The 19,102-nt window shown below is 45.5% G+C and overlaps 1 protein-coding gene across 2 annotated transcripts in view; it reads left to right on the plus strand.

Moving 5' to 3' along the window:
* Positions 1–19,102, plus strand: part of XYLT1 (xylosyltransferase 1) — a 160,146-nt gene that overhangs the window by 63,853 nt on the left and 77,191 nt on the right. For both annotated transcript variants that reach the window (XM_021412123.1, XM_021412124.1), the window contains exon 2: positions 10,073–10,595. In XM_021412123.1, the coding sequence (XP_021267798.1) occupies positions 10,073–10,595 (523 nt within the window). The remainder of the gene's footprint in view (positions 1–10,072; positions 10,596–19,102) is intronic.

Consider the following 19,102-nt stretch of genomic DNA (forward strand, 5'->3'; position numbering starts at 1 on the left):
ATAACAAATCATCAGGAAGCAATTTCAAGTGTTTACTACTCCTCTGAAAGACATAAAGTGTATATGGCTGAGTTTTGGCTGAAAGAAATAAGGATGAAGGCAAAGAGTTCAGTTCACATAGCCATGCTGTTTGTTATGGGATGTGTCGCTGACAGGGGAAGGCAGGGGAGAAGTCTTTTCGTGAGTTTGGGAATTGATGAACAAGTTGGCAGGTAATGTGCAGTGTGGTTGTCATGTTGGTAGTTTGCGCTGCAGTGACCGAGCTTTACTCCGGTAAACGCTTGGTGTTCTTTATTTATACAGAACGATCTTTCTGGGCACCCTTGTCACAGAATTAAGCAGTACGATTTGCTGGTAATTAAATACACAAAACATTCTGTTTTCTTTCCATTACCGGAATAGCCCTCAGGGAAACACCTGCCTGTGCCCACCCCACACCGCCGGGGTGCAGGGCTGTGCTCTGCCCTCCCCAGAGCCCCCCGCACACGTTGCCATCTGCCCTGGAGAAACCTATGGCCTGTGAGTAGCAACTGCTTTTTTACTCTATGAAACTGCAGGATTTTTCAAATGCTGCTTGAGGAACCTGTTCAAGGAGTACAGAATAATAAGCATTAATACAGAAAGTCACTTAAATCACCTTTCCTTTGAGAAAGTGCTGACTTCATGTAAGCTCCTTCCTGTCTGAACATGAAGCTCCTTCGTGTCTGTTGGGAGCACTGTACCATCCGCCTTCCCTGGGGAAGGAGCTGTGGGCATAAAAAAAAAAAGAGAAAAAAGGGACAAGTAAGCCCCCAGGGTTTTCCTGAGCTTCCTCAGTGCACTATGGGCCAGTCCTTCCTCATCTCTTCCCTAGCTTTGTGCTGAGCTCTATTCAGAGTTGAAATGAGGCCAGGAGGTTGAAAATGCGGTCGGTGTTGGAGGGCGGCTGCTCCACCAGCACCCGGGCTCCGAGCTGCCTGAGCCTGGGCATGGGGTCGGGCATCGTATGGAAGGGAATGGCATTGGTAAAGTGGGGGCAGGTCCTGACTGTAAAGCAGGTTCTGTTACAGACTGATTGAAATAGTCTCTGGTATCTTCCAGTCCTTCTGTGTAAGTACAGATTTTCCTGAAGAGCTTGAGATAGCAGAAAAGAAGGTTGACAGTTTTTAAAATACGGCAGATATTTGCTTTCACGGTTCCCCGTAGTATTATTCCAAACTCTAATAGCCAGATGAATATTTGAAATTACTGTTAATGCAAAAGAGCTGCTCATTTAGGCACTGTACTGAACTGCAGGAAATGTGAAAATCTGTTCCATCTCTTGAGGGGTGCTCTGTGGGATTATTACGTGATCCAAATCACTCAAAGTCAGACACAGGCTAGCAAAAAAAAAACAGAAAAACTGTTCCGAGGAAAGCAGCCGAAGTTTTGAAGCTGCAGTTATTCTGTATTTTACCTTATTGTAAAAATGGCATATATACAAAAGGAAAAAATGTGCATCTTCTACAAGAGCTGCTCCAAAAGTAATGCCTCCTATTTTATTACATTGGCCCACCACACCAGAGGTGGGTGTTGGTGAGATGGCAGCAGAGGTTGAGCCTTCCCACCACCATCCCGTTATGTGTTGCTGCCGTGTGACAGACGGCAGCAGAGGGGCACTCTGACACAACGGCGTCTGACGTGGAGGTGTGGATGAAGCAAAGGGGTGGAACTGAATTCCTCCGTGCAGAAAAAATGGCGCCCACTGACATTCATGGACACTTGCTGAATGCTGATGGAGACCCAGCAGTGGAAGCAGCACAGTGAGGTGGGTGGTTCACTTCAGCAGTGGGGGCAGTAGGTCACCTTCACCAGTGCAGATTTTATGAGCATGGCGTGCAGCTCTTGTGCATCACTGGCAAAAATGCATAGCTAATGGTGGGAACTATGCTGAAAAATAGCAGTTTGTAGCTGGGAGTTTTCTCTATCACATAGTGTTGTTGTGCTCTTTGTATCTGTGGTAGTTTCCTTGGAAATAAATAGGAGACATTACTTTCAGAGCAGCCTATCTATTAATGATGGTATTAGTGCTGTTTCATCAAGGACTGGTGCTTTTTCAAGTCTCAGAATTCCCCTTTAAATCCAAGTGATCGCTTTTTCTCATGATCTTTGTACGTGCTTGAGGACTGTATTTGATGCCATTGCATCTTTCATCTTGACCAGCTTTCAAGTTCAAAATCAATAAATTTGTTTTCACCCTTTGTACCTCTCTCTTTAATGTCAGGCACGAAATCAGTTCATACATTGCTCGCAGAATGATTCTCGCAAGTCTTCAGCCTCTGACGATTAAAGTACAATGTACTTATTACAGTGAAATGGAAAAGCATATGGACAAAGCTAACTGCTTTAACATCTGCTGTCGCTTCTCCATCTGCTCTCTGGCTGTGCTCCTGTCCAAACCTGCCAGAAGCACTCGTTTTTCAAGGTCTCATGGCCCATCAGCCACGTCCTCGACGGAAGTCCTTAATTTCATGTTCATTCTGACAGAGCATCACGGCGTCTGCAGGGTGCCGAGATCGGCAGTGCTGCCTCTTGCTGCACTTCGTTACGCTCAGCTTCAGAAATCCTTTGCGAATACTTGTTTGTTTAAAAAAAAAAAATTGCTATTGTTGTGATGGTGACCATCCTTTGGTATGCATCTGGCAGAAGAGTTGGGATGACTCCAGACGATCTCACTGTCAGATCTATTCTACAGTGATGGAGATGAAGTTTTGATGGTTTTTTTTTCTTGGATTCTTAGGGAATTATGATCTTTGGGATCCCTTCCAACCCAAGCCATTCTGTGATTCTGTGTCTGTGGTTCGACAGAATAACAGGCTTTGAGCGTGCCAAGGTCCAAGCACAGAAGGAAGGCTGTGCTCCAGGAGCAGCCCTTACTTGCAGGGATGCCATCCGCTGACTCCTTTGGCAGTTGGAAGGTGTCATTATTGAGTAATTAACAAGCATTACAAAATAAGATGTCACAGAGCTCTAATTAATGTTGAACAAAGAGGAGACTTGTTTTAATTATCTTCTCATGTAGTGCTGTTTAAACCCTTCTTGGCCTCAGGACTGACCGAGTGGATGGTCCTGTGCGCCTCGGGGCGCTGCCCAGCGGCTGCGTGCTGCACGTCCTGGTGTCTTTGTTACTGAGTGGCCAGCTTTGTGTGGGACAGGGCTGTGACAGATTCGTGCTCCTCAGCCCTCGGACCCAGGGCTTTGTACTTGGAGAGGAAATAGGTCGTGCAAGAGAAACTGAGACTGTGAGCGCTTACCATTCGGTGCTTGCTTGCACATGGTCCCTCCATCTGTGTAGTATCTGTGAGGACTCCTGTGATACCGGGATGGCAATGAATGACCCCTCCAGTGAAGGGAGTGTAGTCCTGCTGCCACAAGGAGTGGCTCTGAGCAGTGGTGCGTGCCCAGCACAGCCGCTGCTCACTGGGTTCAGTGCTTGAGTTCAGATCCCTGAGCTGCACGTGAGCTGCCTGCAGTGCTCTCCCTGTGGCTGCCTGTTTGTCCCTGTGTTAGCCAGTCTCTGATAAGCTAGAGGAGTAGTGGGCAACGTACGAAAGAGCATTCATTCTGCGGGGGAGATGCTTTAATAAAGATGGAGTTTGGCAAATTAAAGCTCGTGCAGGTTTTGAAGGACAGCTCAGACTCTCCCTCCATGCAATAGCTTTGAGCGTAAAACATTACTTTTCAATAATGTTATATTGTTATTTTTAGCATCAGTGGCAATCTGTATGTAATTGGCAGTGATCTCATCCGCGCTGTGGGGTACAGAGTGTTCCTTCCCAGTTTGGGAGTGTTTGTTGTTGCTGAATCGCAATGCGTGCACATGCAGAGAGGTCCCAGTGTCATTAAAACACTCCGTGCCAGGGCTCTCGCCATACAGCACGCAGCACTTCGCCTCTCCCTGACCTTCTGAGGACCAGATACAGTTAGGACCTAAAATTAGTGCTTGTGGAAATCCTTCTCTGAGGCTGTGTTCAGTGATAGCCATGCACAGTGTCACACCTGAGCTTTGAAATACGGTGCTTGCAAAGCGATGCGAGCCCTCCAGAGGCTTCTTTAGAAAGGCTGTAAACAGAGGTGGCTTTTAAAATGTGAGGAAAAAAGTATTTTGACCTGATTGGCACCTCTCTGCAGGAGCGGAATGGCAGCAGGAGCAGAGTGTTTGTCAGCTGAGATACAGACATCACACAAGAAGGATGTGTAAATGCAGGTTTGTGGTTTGTCCCCACAGGGAAGCCACGCGGTTCCCAGGCTGCAGGAGAAGCACAGCTAAGATCAGACTAGGGGGGTGTAATGGAAATATGGGTTCAGATAGCTAGGCTCTTGGGTGGTATGTGTTTGAAACCTGTAGTGCTCAGTGATTATTACAGGAACCCTCCTAAACGAGGAGGCTTTGGGTAGAGCCTGTTTTGATCTGTGGCTGTGCCTGAAAATTATTCTCTTACAAAGACCAAAATGGTGATTTTCATAATATTTTTCTGAGCATTCTGTGAGTGAGATTAGGTTTGTACAACAAAAAACAGCATTGTTAGGTGTTGGCTTGAAAATACTACTTTCATCTTCGACTGTGGATACATACAGGCTATAGCTATATTAATAGGCTCTCTGCTTCTAATTTGGTCCTTTTTTTTTTTTTTTTTTTTTTTTGGTCAGTGTATTCAGTGTAATTTGCAAACGCAATGAGAGATAAGAAGCTGCCGCTTAGAAATAGCTGGACCAAAGCTGAGAAGGATGACTTTTCATCCAGCAAGCCCACTGATACAGATTGCGTAGTACTGCCAGAACTGGCAATGGTTTCACTGTGATTTTTCTCCAGGATTTCTTTGTCCTGACATGAACATCTTAGACATCCATGGCACAGAGTCTGCAGTGAATCCAGCACAGTAAAATAAGTATTGGAGAGCAAGAGAAACCCATCTTCCCGTAGCCAGCTTAAGCCCACATGTGCTGCTTTTGTCTGTACTCCCAAACTTTGCAGATGAGCGCAATTTATTGTCAGCAGCTGCTGCGTGAAAAAGCTCTTAAGTGCTGAGCTTCGTGTCCCCTCCCTGCAAAGTGTGTGTGTCCCGCTGATACGTCTGGGTCCTGCCTTGATGCCATTACATGATGCAGACCACGCCTAGTTTTGGTGAAAGTTGTTGAGGGGTGAATGGAGACTTGAGGCCTGGTGGTGTTCTGTATTTGCAGCAGCAGGTGTGGGAGCACCAGGCTCATGTGAGGCTGTAATTGGGCTTGGTCCAACTGTAGCATTTGTTAGGTGCCCTTTTCATTTTTTATTCTACGTGCACTGATGTACATACACGCCTCCTGGTTGGCACGGTTGCTCTGCAGTTGGGCTGTATTTTTAGCCCCCGCTCCTCCCAGACACTGTCTCTGCAGAGAGCTTTTGTGGTCTTCTCTGTGCCCCCAGGCAGGCAGCGATTAAAGCCCAGCTTAGTTTTGTGTCTGGCTTTGAAGCGCTTGTGATACATTTGTCTTCTCAAATTCCGGCGTGTACTCTTGGAAAGGCATTTCCCAGAGGGGAGCAAAGCACTTGAAGGGAGCGAAGAGTTTGAAGAGGTGAACCTTATGCCAGTTAAATCCTCTGTTTACTTTGCTTTTTTCTCCCGAGGTTTCATCACCGCTTTCTACCACTCTCCTCTCCTGTCAGATGCGGTTTGTAAGGGGAGGGGCCGCACACCTCATCCTTCAAGGCTTTTTCGTGCTTTGGAGGGGTTTGAATGGGGCCTCAGGTAGGGGCCGAGGGCAGAGCATTCACACCAGTTTCTTACTGTGGCCGCTAGAAGAATTACTGCCAAAAAAAAAAAAAGGCAAAAAACAGTGGCATTCTGCTCTCTTCTCCCTTATCAATACGTTGTTTGTGGTGCAGCACATTTTTTTGTTGCCTTTTTTTTTTCCCCTTTTTTTTTTTCTTTCTTAACCTGAAGAGAAAAATCATTTAGCAAGAGTCAGAGAGGGAAAGTGGCCAAGAAGCACAGAAATATCCCATCATGGCATCGCCTTTAGAGACCTTGGGAAGAGTTTGATGCAGAAGACAGACTTTTTCCCATCATTGCAGCCAGGTGTTTCGGCCCTGAGTTTCTGCGTGCTGGAATGCTCCAGTTACAGACAGAAAGTGCTTTCGCCTGTATTAACGATGAGAACTAACCATAAGGGTGCTTGCATTACTGCTGAGCAGTGTCCCTGTAGCTCTCTGCACACGGCTGTCATGGAAATGCAACACATAAAGTTCTCATTTGCTCTTTCATATTTTCCTTCATATTCCACATATGCAACATGTTGAAGCTTAAGGACTATAAATAGCTTAGGGGGTGTTTGGGACATAAAATTTATACTAATGGAATGAATAGTATTTTCGATGGCTGTTGTATTTCAGCTTCGTATAAGCGGGGGGCGGGAAGCAAGGGAAAAGCCTCCCTGTTTACTTTCACACATTTGTGCACCCAAATAACCATTGCCATCAGGGTGCTATCTACATCGCTGTCTCATAAGTACAAAGCAAATGTTATTAGCACGTAGATTCAGAGGGGTGGCCTCCTGTGTGCTGATGGCTTGAACAGAAGAGCTGCAAGGTGGACCCAGCCCCACGCTGAGCAAGCACAGGTGGGTGCCATGACCCTTCCCATCCCCTCTGCCAGGACGTGGCTGGCCAATGGGACAGCCTTGGGGATGTCAGGGTGACCCCAGCATGGTTACTGATGGCAACAGCCTCACAGCGACTGCAGCCTGTTTTGTCTCGTTCTTGTTGTCATTTAACCATCCAGGTATCCACAGCCCTGGGTAGCTCGCAGTGGCCCTGCCTCACTGCAAGGCTGGGCACAGCGTACTGCCTTCAAAAAGGGGTCGGCATGTACACGTTAGAGCATGGAGAGAGAAAGGTGAGCTCCAGCAACAGCTTAGAGGAAGTGTGTCTGTAGAGCAGTTAAATTTTCAGAGCTATTTCCTGTATACACACGCACGATGTTGCTATCAGCACATTAAAATAAAGCAAGCCAAAGCGTACCACTGGCATAGCCAACCTGTGGTTGGGAAGTTGGCTGAACAAGGAAGGGAACATGGCAGCTATCAAACATCTGAAGCAGTGGGCCATTACTCAGAGCAGTAGCACCTCAGAAGAGATGTTCTGGGTGTGAAGTTAAGAAGCTTCGTATTTGTCTTGCTCTGTTTGCAGTTTGCTGCTGGGGTCAGGGATCTTTTATTTTTATTTGAAGATATATTGGAGATACAGGATAAGTAAAGGGAGCTGGGCTCTGAAAATAGAGGAATTTTTTTTGTTTGATCGTTCGTGGGAACACGTGCTGCCTTGAAACTATTTTTAGTGGATTTTTTGTTGGTTCTTTTTGTTCTTTCACTTGAGATTTAAATTTAAAAAATTCTTAATCCTTTATTTAAAAAAATAGAAAAAGATTGATTTCGTGTGCTTTCTACTCTTAAAAATGAGAAAGATATTTATTTCTTTTCAAAAATGCGCTTTCTCCAAAATAAAAATATTTTGTGATTGGCTTGTGAAAAAACTCTGCATTCCATTTGTGATAGCTCCTTGCAGGCTGAGATATTCATGGAAGAGAATCACTTCGGTCACTCACAAAACCAGATCTTCTAATGAATAAACTATTCAAACATTTCTCATTGCTGAGCTGCAGAGGTCAAAGCGATACCGGCTTGCTGCGTGACCTTGGACAAGTCATTATCTCAGCCTCCTTCGTCGCTGCAGTCTGACTGTGAAATAACTCTTCACAGAAGAGGTGGGAGAAACAATTAGCTAGGGCTGGTAAAATGTTTGGAATATGAGATGTGGTTCATAGGTGCTAAGGATGGCTCTCATCAGTCATCGGTAGCCACTGCTGTGATACTTGGCAAGCACTGCTTTTTGGCTACTTAGTCTAGCAGGAGTGGAAAGAAAGCTGGACAGAAAAAAAAGTCTATCAATATTTATAACCCCCTCATCAGATTTTTTTAGTAACAATTCTCCTTGCTTTCGTCTGCTGTTGAACACTTTAATAAGTGGAGATACTGCCTGTTCCGTGAGTCTAAAAGTGTTACCTGCTAGCCTGAGGGCTAGCTTCTGCGGCTGGAGCAAAGGTTCCCATTTCGTATTCATTTACACATACAAGTGCCTCTTGTTCCAGTCTTCCGTGTCTTTTCTGAAACAGATTGCTGTGTTCTCTGATGTCCCTGGGATCCCTGGGATTGTCCTGCTTTTTCTTTTCTGTCTTACAGTCTTTCTCCTGTGGGTGTATTCATTCAGTTTATCAACTGTGTCAATTGCATGCCAGCCAGGAGAGGTTTGCGGGTGTCTGAAGGGAGCCATGTAGCCAGCTCTCACCAGCGTTTGGGAGAACTCAGATGTTTTACCGTTCTTTGTACATTTTCAGAATTAATTCTGCCCTTTTGCTGAGGATTTCTTTCACGCCTGTCTGATCCCCATGAGGATATGAGCAGCTCAAGCCAGCATAAAGAGTGACAAAGGCTTAGAAGTGCTGGTGAAGGACACTTTTAGCTTAGGCCATCCTCAGCCTCTGGAGGACATGGTGCCCATATCCCCGTGCTGTCCCACACCTCCCTTCTCTGCCATTAGCATTTCTACAGCCTTACAGTCTGCCTGCCTGGCTCAGTCCTGGTCTTTTAGGGACGTTGCTCAAGAGCCCCTTGCTCAGGCCTACATCCAGGTGGCTTCTGAACATCTCCAAGGAGCAGACCCCACAGCCTCTGGGCAGCCTGTGCCAGGGCTCTGGCACTGCACAGCACACAGGGCTGCCTGGTGGGCAGAGGGAACTCCTGTGCTCCGGGTTACACCCAGTGCCTCTGCTCCTGGTGCAGGGCACCACTGGAAGGAGCCTGGCTCCGTCCTCTTTGCGCTTCCCTTCAGGTGTTAATGGACACTGATGAGGTCTCCCAGAGCTTCCTCTTCTCCATGCTCAACAGCCCCAGCTCTCCCAGCCTCTCCACACAGGAAAAGTGTTCTGGTCCCTTCATCATCTCAGTGGCCCTGTGTTGCAGTTCCTCCAGTATGTCCATGTCTCCTGTACTGGGATCCTAGCGCTGGACACAGCACTCCAGGCGCGGCCTGGCTCAGCTCCCTCAGCCCGAAGCAGACTGGACCGGCAAACAGCCTGCCCCGGTGGGACAGCTTGCATCCCTCTGTCTGCAGAGAGCATGCAGTGGTGCAGACCGTGGTGGTATCCAGGGGTAGGCCATGGAAGTGCCTCCCTTTTACAGTTCTTTCTGAGTTTAATAAGCATGTTTTGGAGATGATTTGGAGGACAGCTACAGGAGGAGGCTGCAGAGCAGAGCTGGGAAGCCTGGGAGTGGCATGGCCATTGCAGGGTTGGGATGTGGGCAGTGCTGAGGTGGAACTTGCCTCCTGGGGAGCCTGCCCACCAATGTGTAGCAAACAGGGGTGTTCACTGATTTCACAGTTCTTGTGTGGCCTGTTGTGCCTTCCCCAGGAGTTGTCACCAGTGTAACGTATCTGATGGCAAATAAAAATGGGACTTCTTAAAAATCTGCTGTTGCAGTCACTGCTGGGCTGAGTTTCCATGGTAACAGGTGGAGGGGGGAAATCATGAAGGCCAGCATTATTCTGCAGCAGACAAACATTGCACCGTGTCCATTCCCTTTCCTTCATATAGCGTGTTTTGAACATTACAGCCGTTACGGTCGGGGTGTCCATCCAGGCATGGAGATGAGGGGTGCCGTGGGTGAGGACTGGTGGCCATGGTCTGACCTGTTGAGCTTTGTTATTGATTTTAATGGTGGCAGTGTGAAGTCTTCTCCAGTCAACAAGTGCTTGCAAGCCTGTATAAACCCCCTGCTCAGTCCGAGATGGGGTTGGGCCCACCTCAGAGATGAAGGGCAGTGGGCAATGTGGTTGTCTGCACTGATGTTGGCAGCTCAGGTGACTTCCTTAGCCTCACCTTTCTGTTATGAACCCTAACATGGCATTTTTCAGTATGTTGGATAATAATTTATTTACATTTTCATGTATGAAATGCTTGCAATGCATTGCACGTGAGACTTGTAGTAAGTAGAGTGTAATTTTTCTCCCCCTTTATAGGATGGCTATTTTTCCCACCGACCGAAAGAGAAAACGCGAACAGACAGCAATAATGAAAATTCAGTCCCCAAGGACTTTGAAAATATTGATAACAGTAACTTTGCTCCCAGGACTCAGAGGCAAAAACACCAGTCTGAGCTGGTGAAAAAGCCTCTTAGCAAGCAAAAGGAGCATTTGAGAAAGAAGCTGGAAGAGGAGAAGGTGAAGGAGAACTCGCTGCTGGGGAAGAGCTCCAATGAGGTGGTGCAGTTGGGTGATAAGCCCGGAAAGAACAGCAGCGACAGCAACCTGAAGGACATGCACACGTCTCCCAGACAGCAGCCTCTGAAAAAAACTGGAAGCAGCTCTCCTGAGCTGAGGTACGACCAGCCGCCCAAGTGCGAGGTAACGGGCAAAGAGGCAATCTCAGCCATGTCCCGGGCAAAGTCTAAGCAGTGTCGCCAGGAGATCGCGGACGCGTACTGTCAGCACAAGCACGGGAAGCTGATGCCAGAGAAGGTGACACGTTTCTGTACGCTGGAGGGTAAGTTGGGAAGCGGTGAAGGAGAAATAAAGCAGCGTCTTGGGGGTAGGATTTTATATGATTGAAATGGATTCCTGATGACAAAAAATGGAGTTTGCTGCAGAAACATGTAATGTACTTCTCTAGTCTGTGAAAGCTCGGGAGAATCTGAAGATGTTTCAAGCAGGGAGTTATATGGGTACCACAGCATCCTTGGTAGACTCGTGCTGAATTTCTTTTCGCTTCCTCCAGATTTTTATTGCACTGTGTGATATAAGAATTCAGCTGCTGCTTTTATTTCTTTTAGTTCTTGATCTACAGGTGCAGAGAAGCACAGTCGTGGTGCATGTCTTGTTACTGAGTTACCTCCTTTTCTGTGATCAGAGAACAATTGGAGTGAATTCTGGTGTCTTCTGCTAGCCAATAAATGAGATATACTGCTGTTACAGCCATTTTTAATGTTTCTGCAGTGGAATCCTAGCTAAGAACCAGAGCCGCTAAGCATTTTTGTAATAGATAACTGTAAGAAACATAACAACTGTTTTTTAAGCACGAAAAAAAGTCCAATTTTGTGACTCACTTCTGTTTTTAATGATCTTCAATCAGCTAAAGTAATTTCCAGAATTACTACTGTAGAGAGCCAGGTGCCAACTGTTGCCTAAGTCAGGCTTTGATTTGTTGCTTGTGGTTCCTGTGTGCAGTCAGATACATCAGGCGTCTCTCTGCTTGGTTTCACTTTGCATATGTGAGCTAGCCCATTTCTGCCTTTCAGTAAGAACGCTTCATGAGCCACCATTTCCTCAGCAGTAAACTTCCACTGTAGTAAAGTGCTTGTTTTAGAAGAATGTTTAGTTTATTTCATGAGGAATATTTGCTTATATCCTCTAACCCTGACAGCTTACCCATTCATTGCACCATCTTACAGCAGTGGTTAATGTCGGGTAGACTCAATGTGGTACGGAGAAGAGGAGAGGAGAAGGATCGTGGTGCTCTTGGCTAAGTTTGGAGTTTAAACTCCTTTTACAGAGAGTGGAAAAAAGGAGGTGCACCAGAGGATGTTTCCAAACAAGAACATCTTTCTCTTATAGAAGCCTAAGCTTTTAACTTAGATGTTTCATATTACTACAGTGAACGGTGTCAGCACCTCATTTCCCACCTCTGTTGTCTTGTGTTTTTGTGTTTTTTTTTATTTTATTTTTTTTACCATACCTCTTTTGGAGTTTTTCCTCCTTTCTTATCATGATAACATTCAAAATCTTTACATTGTAGGCCAGTATTGGAGATAAAGAATTAATGGAGCAGGTGGAAGACCTAGTGTTCAGTGTGAAGCGGGGAGAGGAACAGGGAAGGCAGAACAAGTTGAAGGGAGAGTAAAACCAGAACAGTAGTAAGTTAAGAATTCAGCAAAATCTCAGCATCAGTGAGTTCCCTTTGGTCCCCCAAGGGCATAGAGAAATGCAGTCGTTGTCCAATATGCTTTTATTTTAAAATACACATGAATTTATTAGCAGCTCTTGATTTATGGGGATATGCCACATTAAAATATTAAGTGTAAAAAGACTGTGGGTACAATTTTTTGGGTTAACAGTGATTAAGTTTCATTCAAATTTTTATTTTAGGTGGTGATGCCTGTTTAAGGAAAAATTTGGGAATGTCTTAACTTAGCCAGATGGATCCTTGTGGAAAATATTGACTTTCCTGTGCCTCAAGGTTATTTCCTGCTGCCTGTGCTGACAGCTGACGTTTACTGCTTCAACAGCCAGATTTCCGTGGCAGAGAAGTCTGTATGTCCTGTGTTACATATAGGGTTGCTCTGGACTTGGTAGCTCTGCTGTGGGGAAGTGATAAAGCAGCAGCATATTGAGTGGGACTTGAAGCGCTTATGGAGGTGGTGCCTCTGAGGCTGGGACCTCAGAGCTATGGAAGAGATCCAGGCTTAGAAGTGACTTCTCAAACATCTGAGCACAGGGCTATTAAGACAGACGTGTGGGAGCCCCCAAGCTGAAGGTAGCCAGTGCTTACCTGTAGGTGTTAGAGTACTCCTCAGGACTAATCCCAGTTCAGCCATCAGTCTTCTTCTATTACGATACAACTTGCTAGATCTGTTGTGTTTTACAGCCCTGCTAAAGATGCGTAGCCTGAGTTCTGTGTTGTGGTCTCAGATCTTTCCTGCCCAGTGCAGAAAATGCTGGTGCTGTTAGTCACATCCTTGCTCAAAGGTGTCTTCATCAGCTCCAGATATGCCTTAAAGGCGCTGAGCTTCATTAGGAGAGGTTTGTGAAGCGCTGGCTATCAACTTTTGGGAATATAAGACACCCTGTTGTCAAGATTGCTGGTAGGGGGGAGGTCTGAACAGTCGTTTCGCCAGTTCGTGCATCAAGAAAGCTATATGCTGTTTGTCAGCAAAAGTCAGACATCCAGGCACTGTTAGTCTTTATTTTTAGCATGCAAGCACTATCCCTTTCAGTTCGGTTTGAAAAAAGATTTCCTGTCCGTTTTCAGCAGAGCTGTAAAGTTTAAATATTTATGCCTTGTAGAAGCACATTCATCCATTATCTCCGTGTATAAATGTGTTCCCAGTGCTACAGTTTCCATTGAGATGTCATCCAGCATTTAATCCCGCTGGATCCTGTCTTAGTTGATCAAAGCCATGAAGTTGCTCAGCATAGCTATCAATCATGGACATGACTTCATCCAGCTGGATTGTCATAAACGTTAAACGATACATTCACTTGAATCGTTATCAACATGAACAGGATCTTACAGGCTCATTTTTTTTTTCTTTCAAATACTTCATTTCCAATGGCAATAGGCAAAAAAAAATTGAATGTAACCATCTTCAGCGTAAAAGAAAGGATTGTTAAAGGCAACAGCATCATGTTTGCCACCTGTTTGAAATGCAGCATTGTTTCCATGAGAACAGGAGTTGTCAAGCTGTAGTCCTCTAAGGACATTGCAGAGAGACTGCCTTGCAGGAGGACAGGACTTGGGATCTGTAGCAGTTACCTGCCTTGCTCAGGACGTGAGTAGGCACTTGCCAATGAGCCCAGCCTGAAAACAGGGCACAAATGCTACAGACCAGGGAGCTGGTGTCATAGGCTTTGGGTGCAGCCTTATCTGAAGCCCAAGCTTAGATCAGGGCAGCAGGTGGCTTGTAAGTCACTCTTTGCTTTGAAGGGAGTGTTTGGTGTTGGTAGAAGTGTGTTTTATGGGGAAATACAGTCAGTGAAGGTAAGGGGGGAAAGTAGGTCTGATGCACAGGTTAGGTGAGGAAAGGATAAATCCTGTACTGTGAACATTGTGGAAAGGGTACAGAGAGTCATCCCTCTGGAGAGTTCAGATCTTTTCAGATGTGATGTGGAGATCAGCAGCCTGCAGACAGTGGGGCATGCTGTTTCTTGCTGGGCCCATCTCCAGCCTGGTCTCCAGCCCTGCAGGCACTGACTCCTCAGGTGAGCTGGACGCAAATCTGCTCAGCAAAGCTGGGCCTGAATGAGCTGTCTCCTTCCTTGTCCATGGCTCTCCTCTAGGGCAGATGCACTGATAAGAAGCTGAAGTTGAAATGCAAATTCTTGGCTCTAAAATAATCTAATCTTAAATCTCTTTGACAAAGCACAAGTGATGTGTGCCACGTTATCCCCCAGCAGAGTCCCTTATTCCCATGGGGAGGGTGCAGTTTAGGACGGCCATGGTGACCCTACGTTGACTAATAATTTGAACAGCAATACAATTACAATTGCACAACTCCACAGAGAGGCACGCATACTAAAGCTGGGACTTTTCCTTGCAGATCTTCCTTCTGCACTTAAAGTAGCCTGACTTCAGGCCTGTTGGCTGCATCAGTCCCTGAATTCTCTGTTTTTCACTCCAATGTGGATCATGGCAGCTCTGAATTCCTTGATCCGCAAGTTTGCTGGATGTGTAGTTCTCCTTAGTGCTTGGTACTGGGTCTGTGAGTCGTCAGGTGTGGTGCCGAGTGGTTTCTGCATCAGCCCTCCTGTGGGCAGCTTCTGCAGGCTGCTCTATCTACAGGGGAGACTGTGGCCTAATCCTTACTGTTAATTACCCATCTGGGTTTATGCTTGACCCAGATCTGTGGCCCTAGATAGACCAAAAACACATAACACTTTCTTTGAGAGGTGTTTTCTAAGAGTAGAAGTCTTTCTAAGTCCCTAGGAAATCTGCCTCAGATGAGCCCAATTTCTTTCCTGTTGGCTCTACCGTTGTCTTAGCAGTTTTCTGCTACCTTCATCCCCATGGGGTAAACCCAACTCATAAATAAAGCAGAAAAATAATCAAGCTACCCTGATTCCACATCATTCATGAGCACTGAAAAAGTTCTTTGCAGATTAGACTCCTTTCTCCTGAGTTTCTTACTAATAATACTGCTCTGGCACGTTGAGGGAGGAGATTGGAGTTTCTCACATGCTGCCAAGGAGAAAATGCTCCATTTCATTTTAGAAAACACAGCCTTCTTTTGGTTTTCAAACTGAGAGAAAAGGGCTCTGGAGCTCTGTTTACTGTATAATATGCACAGGTAATAGCAGTCTGCATGTCTGCAGTGTGTGTAGCTGAACATTTCAAAGCACTCAGCAGAAGGAGGTTGATTTGCAGGAGGAGCGGTGATAAGCCTCACAGATGCCAATACTCATGAGGTGGAGCAGAGCAGTTCTTCAAAGCACGGAAATGGGAGAATCCTCTGTATAATTTCAGAAGAATGGGAGCTGTAACTAAGCAAATACTAAATTTCACCCGCTCTGTATGCATGAATGAGCACACAGTGACATGTAAATGTGTGCCTTTGTTTAGCTTTCACAATTTTGGCATTGCTTCTTTGCACTCGCCGTGTTTGATCTAAAGATGATTGGACCCCAGATTTATCTTTTTCTCCTGGTTTCAGGATTGCCCGTGACAGTGGCTGTTGCTTTCCTGCACCTCTAATCTGTTAGTGTGACAAAATGACTGTGATGAGCTATGCACGGTTTAAGAAGCATATAAGAGCCACTGCACATACAGCCCAGACAGCGTTTTAATTTGCTGCACCATAGACGACTCTGGTTGCAATAAATTTACTGTGAGTAGACTAATTGCAAAATAACACTAATTGAGTAGTTATCAGCGAACAACATCCTGTGGAACAAAACTGCTTACAATTAATAGCATTTAAGCCAGGCGCCGTTATTCTGCAGAACACCAAGATGTAATTACACCGTGTACAGAGATTGTGTTCTCTTCTGGAAACCGTGTTTCCAGCACTTCTTTCATTATGAAAGGCAGTTTCAAGATTCAGTGCTCGAGTTTTAGGTGAAGCGAGCTTCTGAAATGCGGTGTGCCTCCCTTGTGCCCTTAGCCATGTGTGAAGCAGGATCAACAATACTGAAATCGGTGAAGCTGTGGCATCGTAAAGAGAAAAAAAAGGTATCAGCAATAATGCACAGTGGTAGTGATTCTCAAGTTAACTTTTTTATGGCCGCATGTGCATGTTTTGACAGATAAAATCAGAATATGACAGAGTAACAGAAAGACACTTGGTTGTTTTGCCTGAAAATGGACCCTCCATCCTATGGATGGAGACTGGAGAATAGCCTATATGTGCCAAAAACACATGTATATGCCGGGACCCAAAGTGCACATAAGCTGTTGCCACTGCACTGGATGTTCAGGCAGGCATCAGATGGAGGGACTGTGTTTTTCTTGTGTTCCTGGTACACTTGGTCATTGGAAGAGAAAGGTTATGCAGCCTTGATTACAAAATCTGCCAAAACACTTCACTGCTCATGGAAGAGATGTTCCTGGGGAAGGGGCCACACTGATGGTTTATCCTCAGAAGCTGAATCCGGCCGGTAAGTCAGAGACTGGACAACTTTCTTTGTAGGTGGAAAGTCTGTGCACATGTTGTAAGGGAGATGAACAGGGCAGCAAACTTGAGGACAGACAAGTGTTGGCAAATGGCATCTTAAGAAGCGCTGAGAGCACTGCACAGCACAAGAAATGAAGGGCAGGAAGGCTGAAAAATTGGCGAGCGGCAGCCCTACTTGTCACCAAATCGCTGTTCTGGAAAACGCTGTCATTTTAGGGAGCATTAGAGGGGCAGCTGGGCAGGTGTGGGAGCAGCTAATGGCCGAGTGTCCCAGCACCCAGCCTCCTGGGAAACAAGTGCCAGGGCAGCAGGGGCTTAGTGAACACTTTGATAAAGATTGCTGTGTGTGTACAGGGATGAAAGGAAAGTGCTTGAGCAGTGGCTGGTGCTCCTATGATCCTGCAGTGTGCGTAGTTGGAACAGTGGGGATGAGATGAATATGATTAAGCAAAAGAAGGTTGGTGGGAGCTGGTAGGGTTTTAAATTAAAAATATAGTCAGAAAATATGTTAAAAAAAAAGTGTTTTGTGGTACGAAAAACTCAAGCCGTACCAGCAGTTTTGTTTATTTTCATGTAAAGTAGGTGTTGGGTTTCTGATGTGGACTCATTGCCGTGATTCAGTGGATGAATGTTTAAGTAAAAGCATTGCATCTAAATTCTCCTGGCTTTATTCAGTGCTGAGCAGGAAGCTGTGCAGTGTAAAGCACAGTAGTATTGAACCGAGCTTAAATTAAGGTTGTATGAGCAGCATCAGTGTTCGTTCTTCCCTGATCTGACTTTGCCACCGTTAACAAATCCGTTGGAGTATCACTGTTGCGCACTAAATGTTAATGGGCAACAACTTTCAGATTTGCTTTCAGTGTTGTGTCTACAATGTCACCAAGGGCAGAAGGAGCTTGAAGGGGCTGAATCACTACAGATTCAGCTCTGCGTTTCTAACCATTGCACGTCTCTACGTACGGGGAAGGAATCTTGGTTTTCACAGGCATCTCCATCTGATGAGCTGTTATTTTGAGGAGAGGGGACTGCAGTGTCCCAGCAATCCCATGTTACCTGCAGCTCGAGGCAGCCACTGTTCAGTTTGAAGTCAGTGGCACAATCTGCGTTGCTTTTGAAATAATCGGAGGGAAAAGCCTTTACATTTAATTTCCTCCTTCTGAGCTAGGCCAGAGAATTTTCCTGCTTTGTGGCTCCTTGAAACAGATGCCTTGACTGTTCACAGAGTTTGCTCCAGGATTTGGTGTACAGTTAAAGGGAATATGCCCTGCTTCAGGCACGTTTTCAGAGGGGTACATGTATTTGATATATTTAAGGAGTCACTGGGCCTTATGAGACCAGAGGCTGTTTTGCAGTGTCTTTCCTTGGGAATCAGGAGGATTTGCTGAAGGGATCTCCCCTCAATTAAAATGCCAACAGTCTAGGCATGAAGCCAATCTTATAGGACATTAATGCTATTTTAAGAAAACCATGATTTAGTTGTTTCTGTGCAAGTATTTCTTACACAGAAGGTGGTTTTAAAACATCAGTCTTTTTTCTCCCTGAGTAATCAAGACTGGTATAGAAAAAGTGAATGAAGAGAGTCCGTAGCAGGGCAACCTCTGATAAGATTTTGAAATTGCTGCATGTGTCTCTAGTGTTCCAGATTAATGCTTGTCTTTGGTAGCTCCAGAGCTTGTTAGAGGTGAATAGCCTTGATTCCCCCGCTCTCTGTTTTAATATCCATGATAAGTCACTGATTTATCATCCGGTTGTATCTCAGAAGTCATTGCTGATTGGCACCTACGTAAGGAAGAATAGAGTGCTCTGAACTCCCAGTATCTTCTTTAATGCACATGCAACTCTAATGTGTTCTGTTTACAGTTTTACTCACAAACTGTTCCTGGTGAGATTTTGGTTTTCAAGTCCTGGTCCTACTGAAAAGTCCCTGGCAAAATTCCACTGTTTTCCTTCTCTGGTTTTCTCACCAGCCTCCAGGGAGGCCAAGGAATTTTTCGGTTCTCTCTCCCAGAACTCACTGGAGCCAGATCCTAGCAACCAGGTCTTGTGGTAGGTGCTCGCCTGTCGCCATTCCTCCAGTGGATGTCACCGTAAGGATGGCAGGAGCTCATGGGAAACCTCACTACTGAGCAAGAAAGCTCTGCAAGTAACTAATTATAACTGTAATTGCTTGTATCATCCTCATTGCTGCAAGGTGATTGCTTCTGTTTTCTGGAGTCTTTCTTGCCCAAATTGAGGGCGAAGTGTTTGGTGGAAGTCTTGATTCATTTGTATAACTCATCAGAATGTTAGAGAAACACTTTGTCCATGAGAATGCACCCTTCTGCTGTAAATTGCCTCTGAAGCACTGTTCTTGCTGCTTACTCATCTGTGCTTTTAATTGGAAATCACGGCTTCCAGCCAACCAGTACCTACTACTATGCAGCAGAGTATTTTCAACTGCTTTTAGACTGAAGTCTACTGTGTATGTTGTGTATTACTGTGCTGCATAATATTGTTGAGCTTGACAGTAGCATGACTAAACAGAACCGTACATTTCCATGTTCTCCATCTGTTTGTGAGCTATGATTCATTCTGGGTAATTCACTGAATGGTAGGCAGGAAAAATGAATTTTAAAGGAGGAATGTACTGCAATACATATTTTGTCTATTTGTACTACTTCTTTTGCAT

The sequence above is a fragment of the Numida meleagris genome, chromosome 13 (assembly GCF_002078875.1).
Source record: "Numida meleagris isolate 19003 breed g44 Domestic line chromosome 13, NumMel1.0, whole genome shotgun sequence".
Classification (NCBI taxonomy): domain Eukaryota; kingdom Metazoa; phylum Chordata; class Aves; order Galliformes; family Numididae; genus Numida; species Numida meleagris.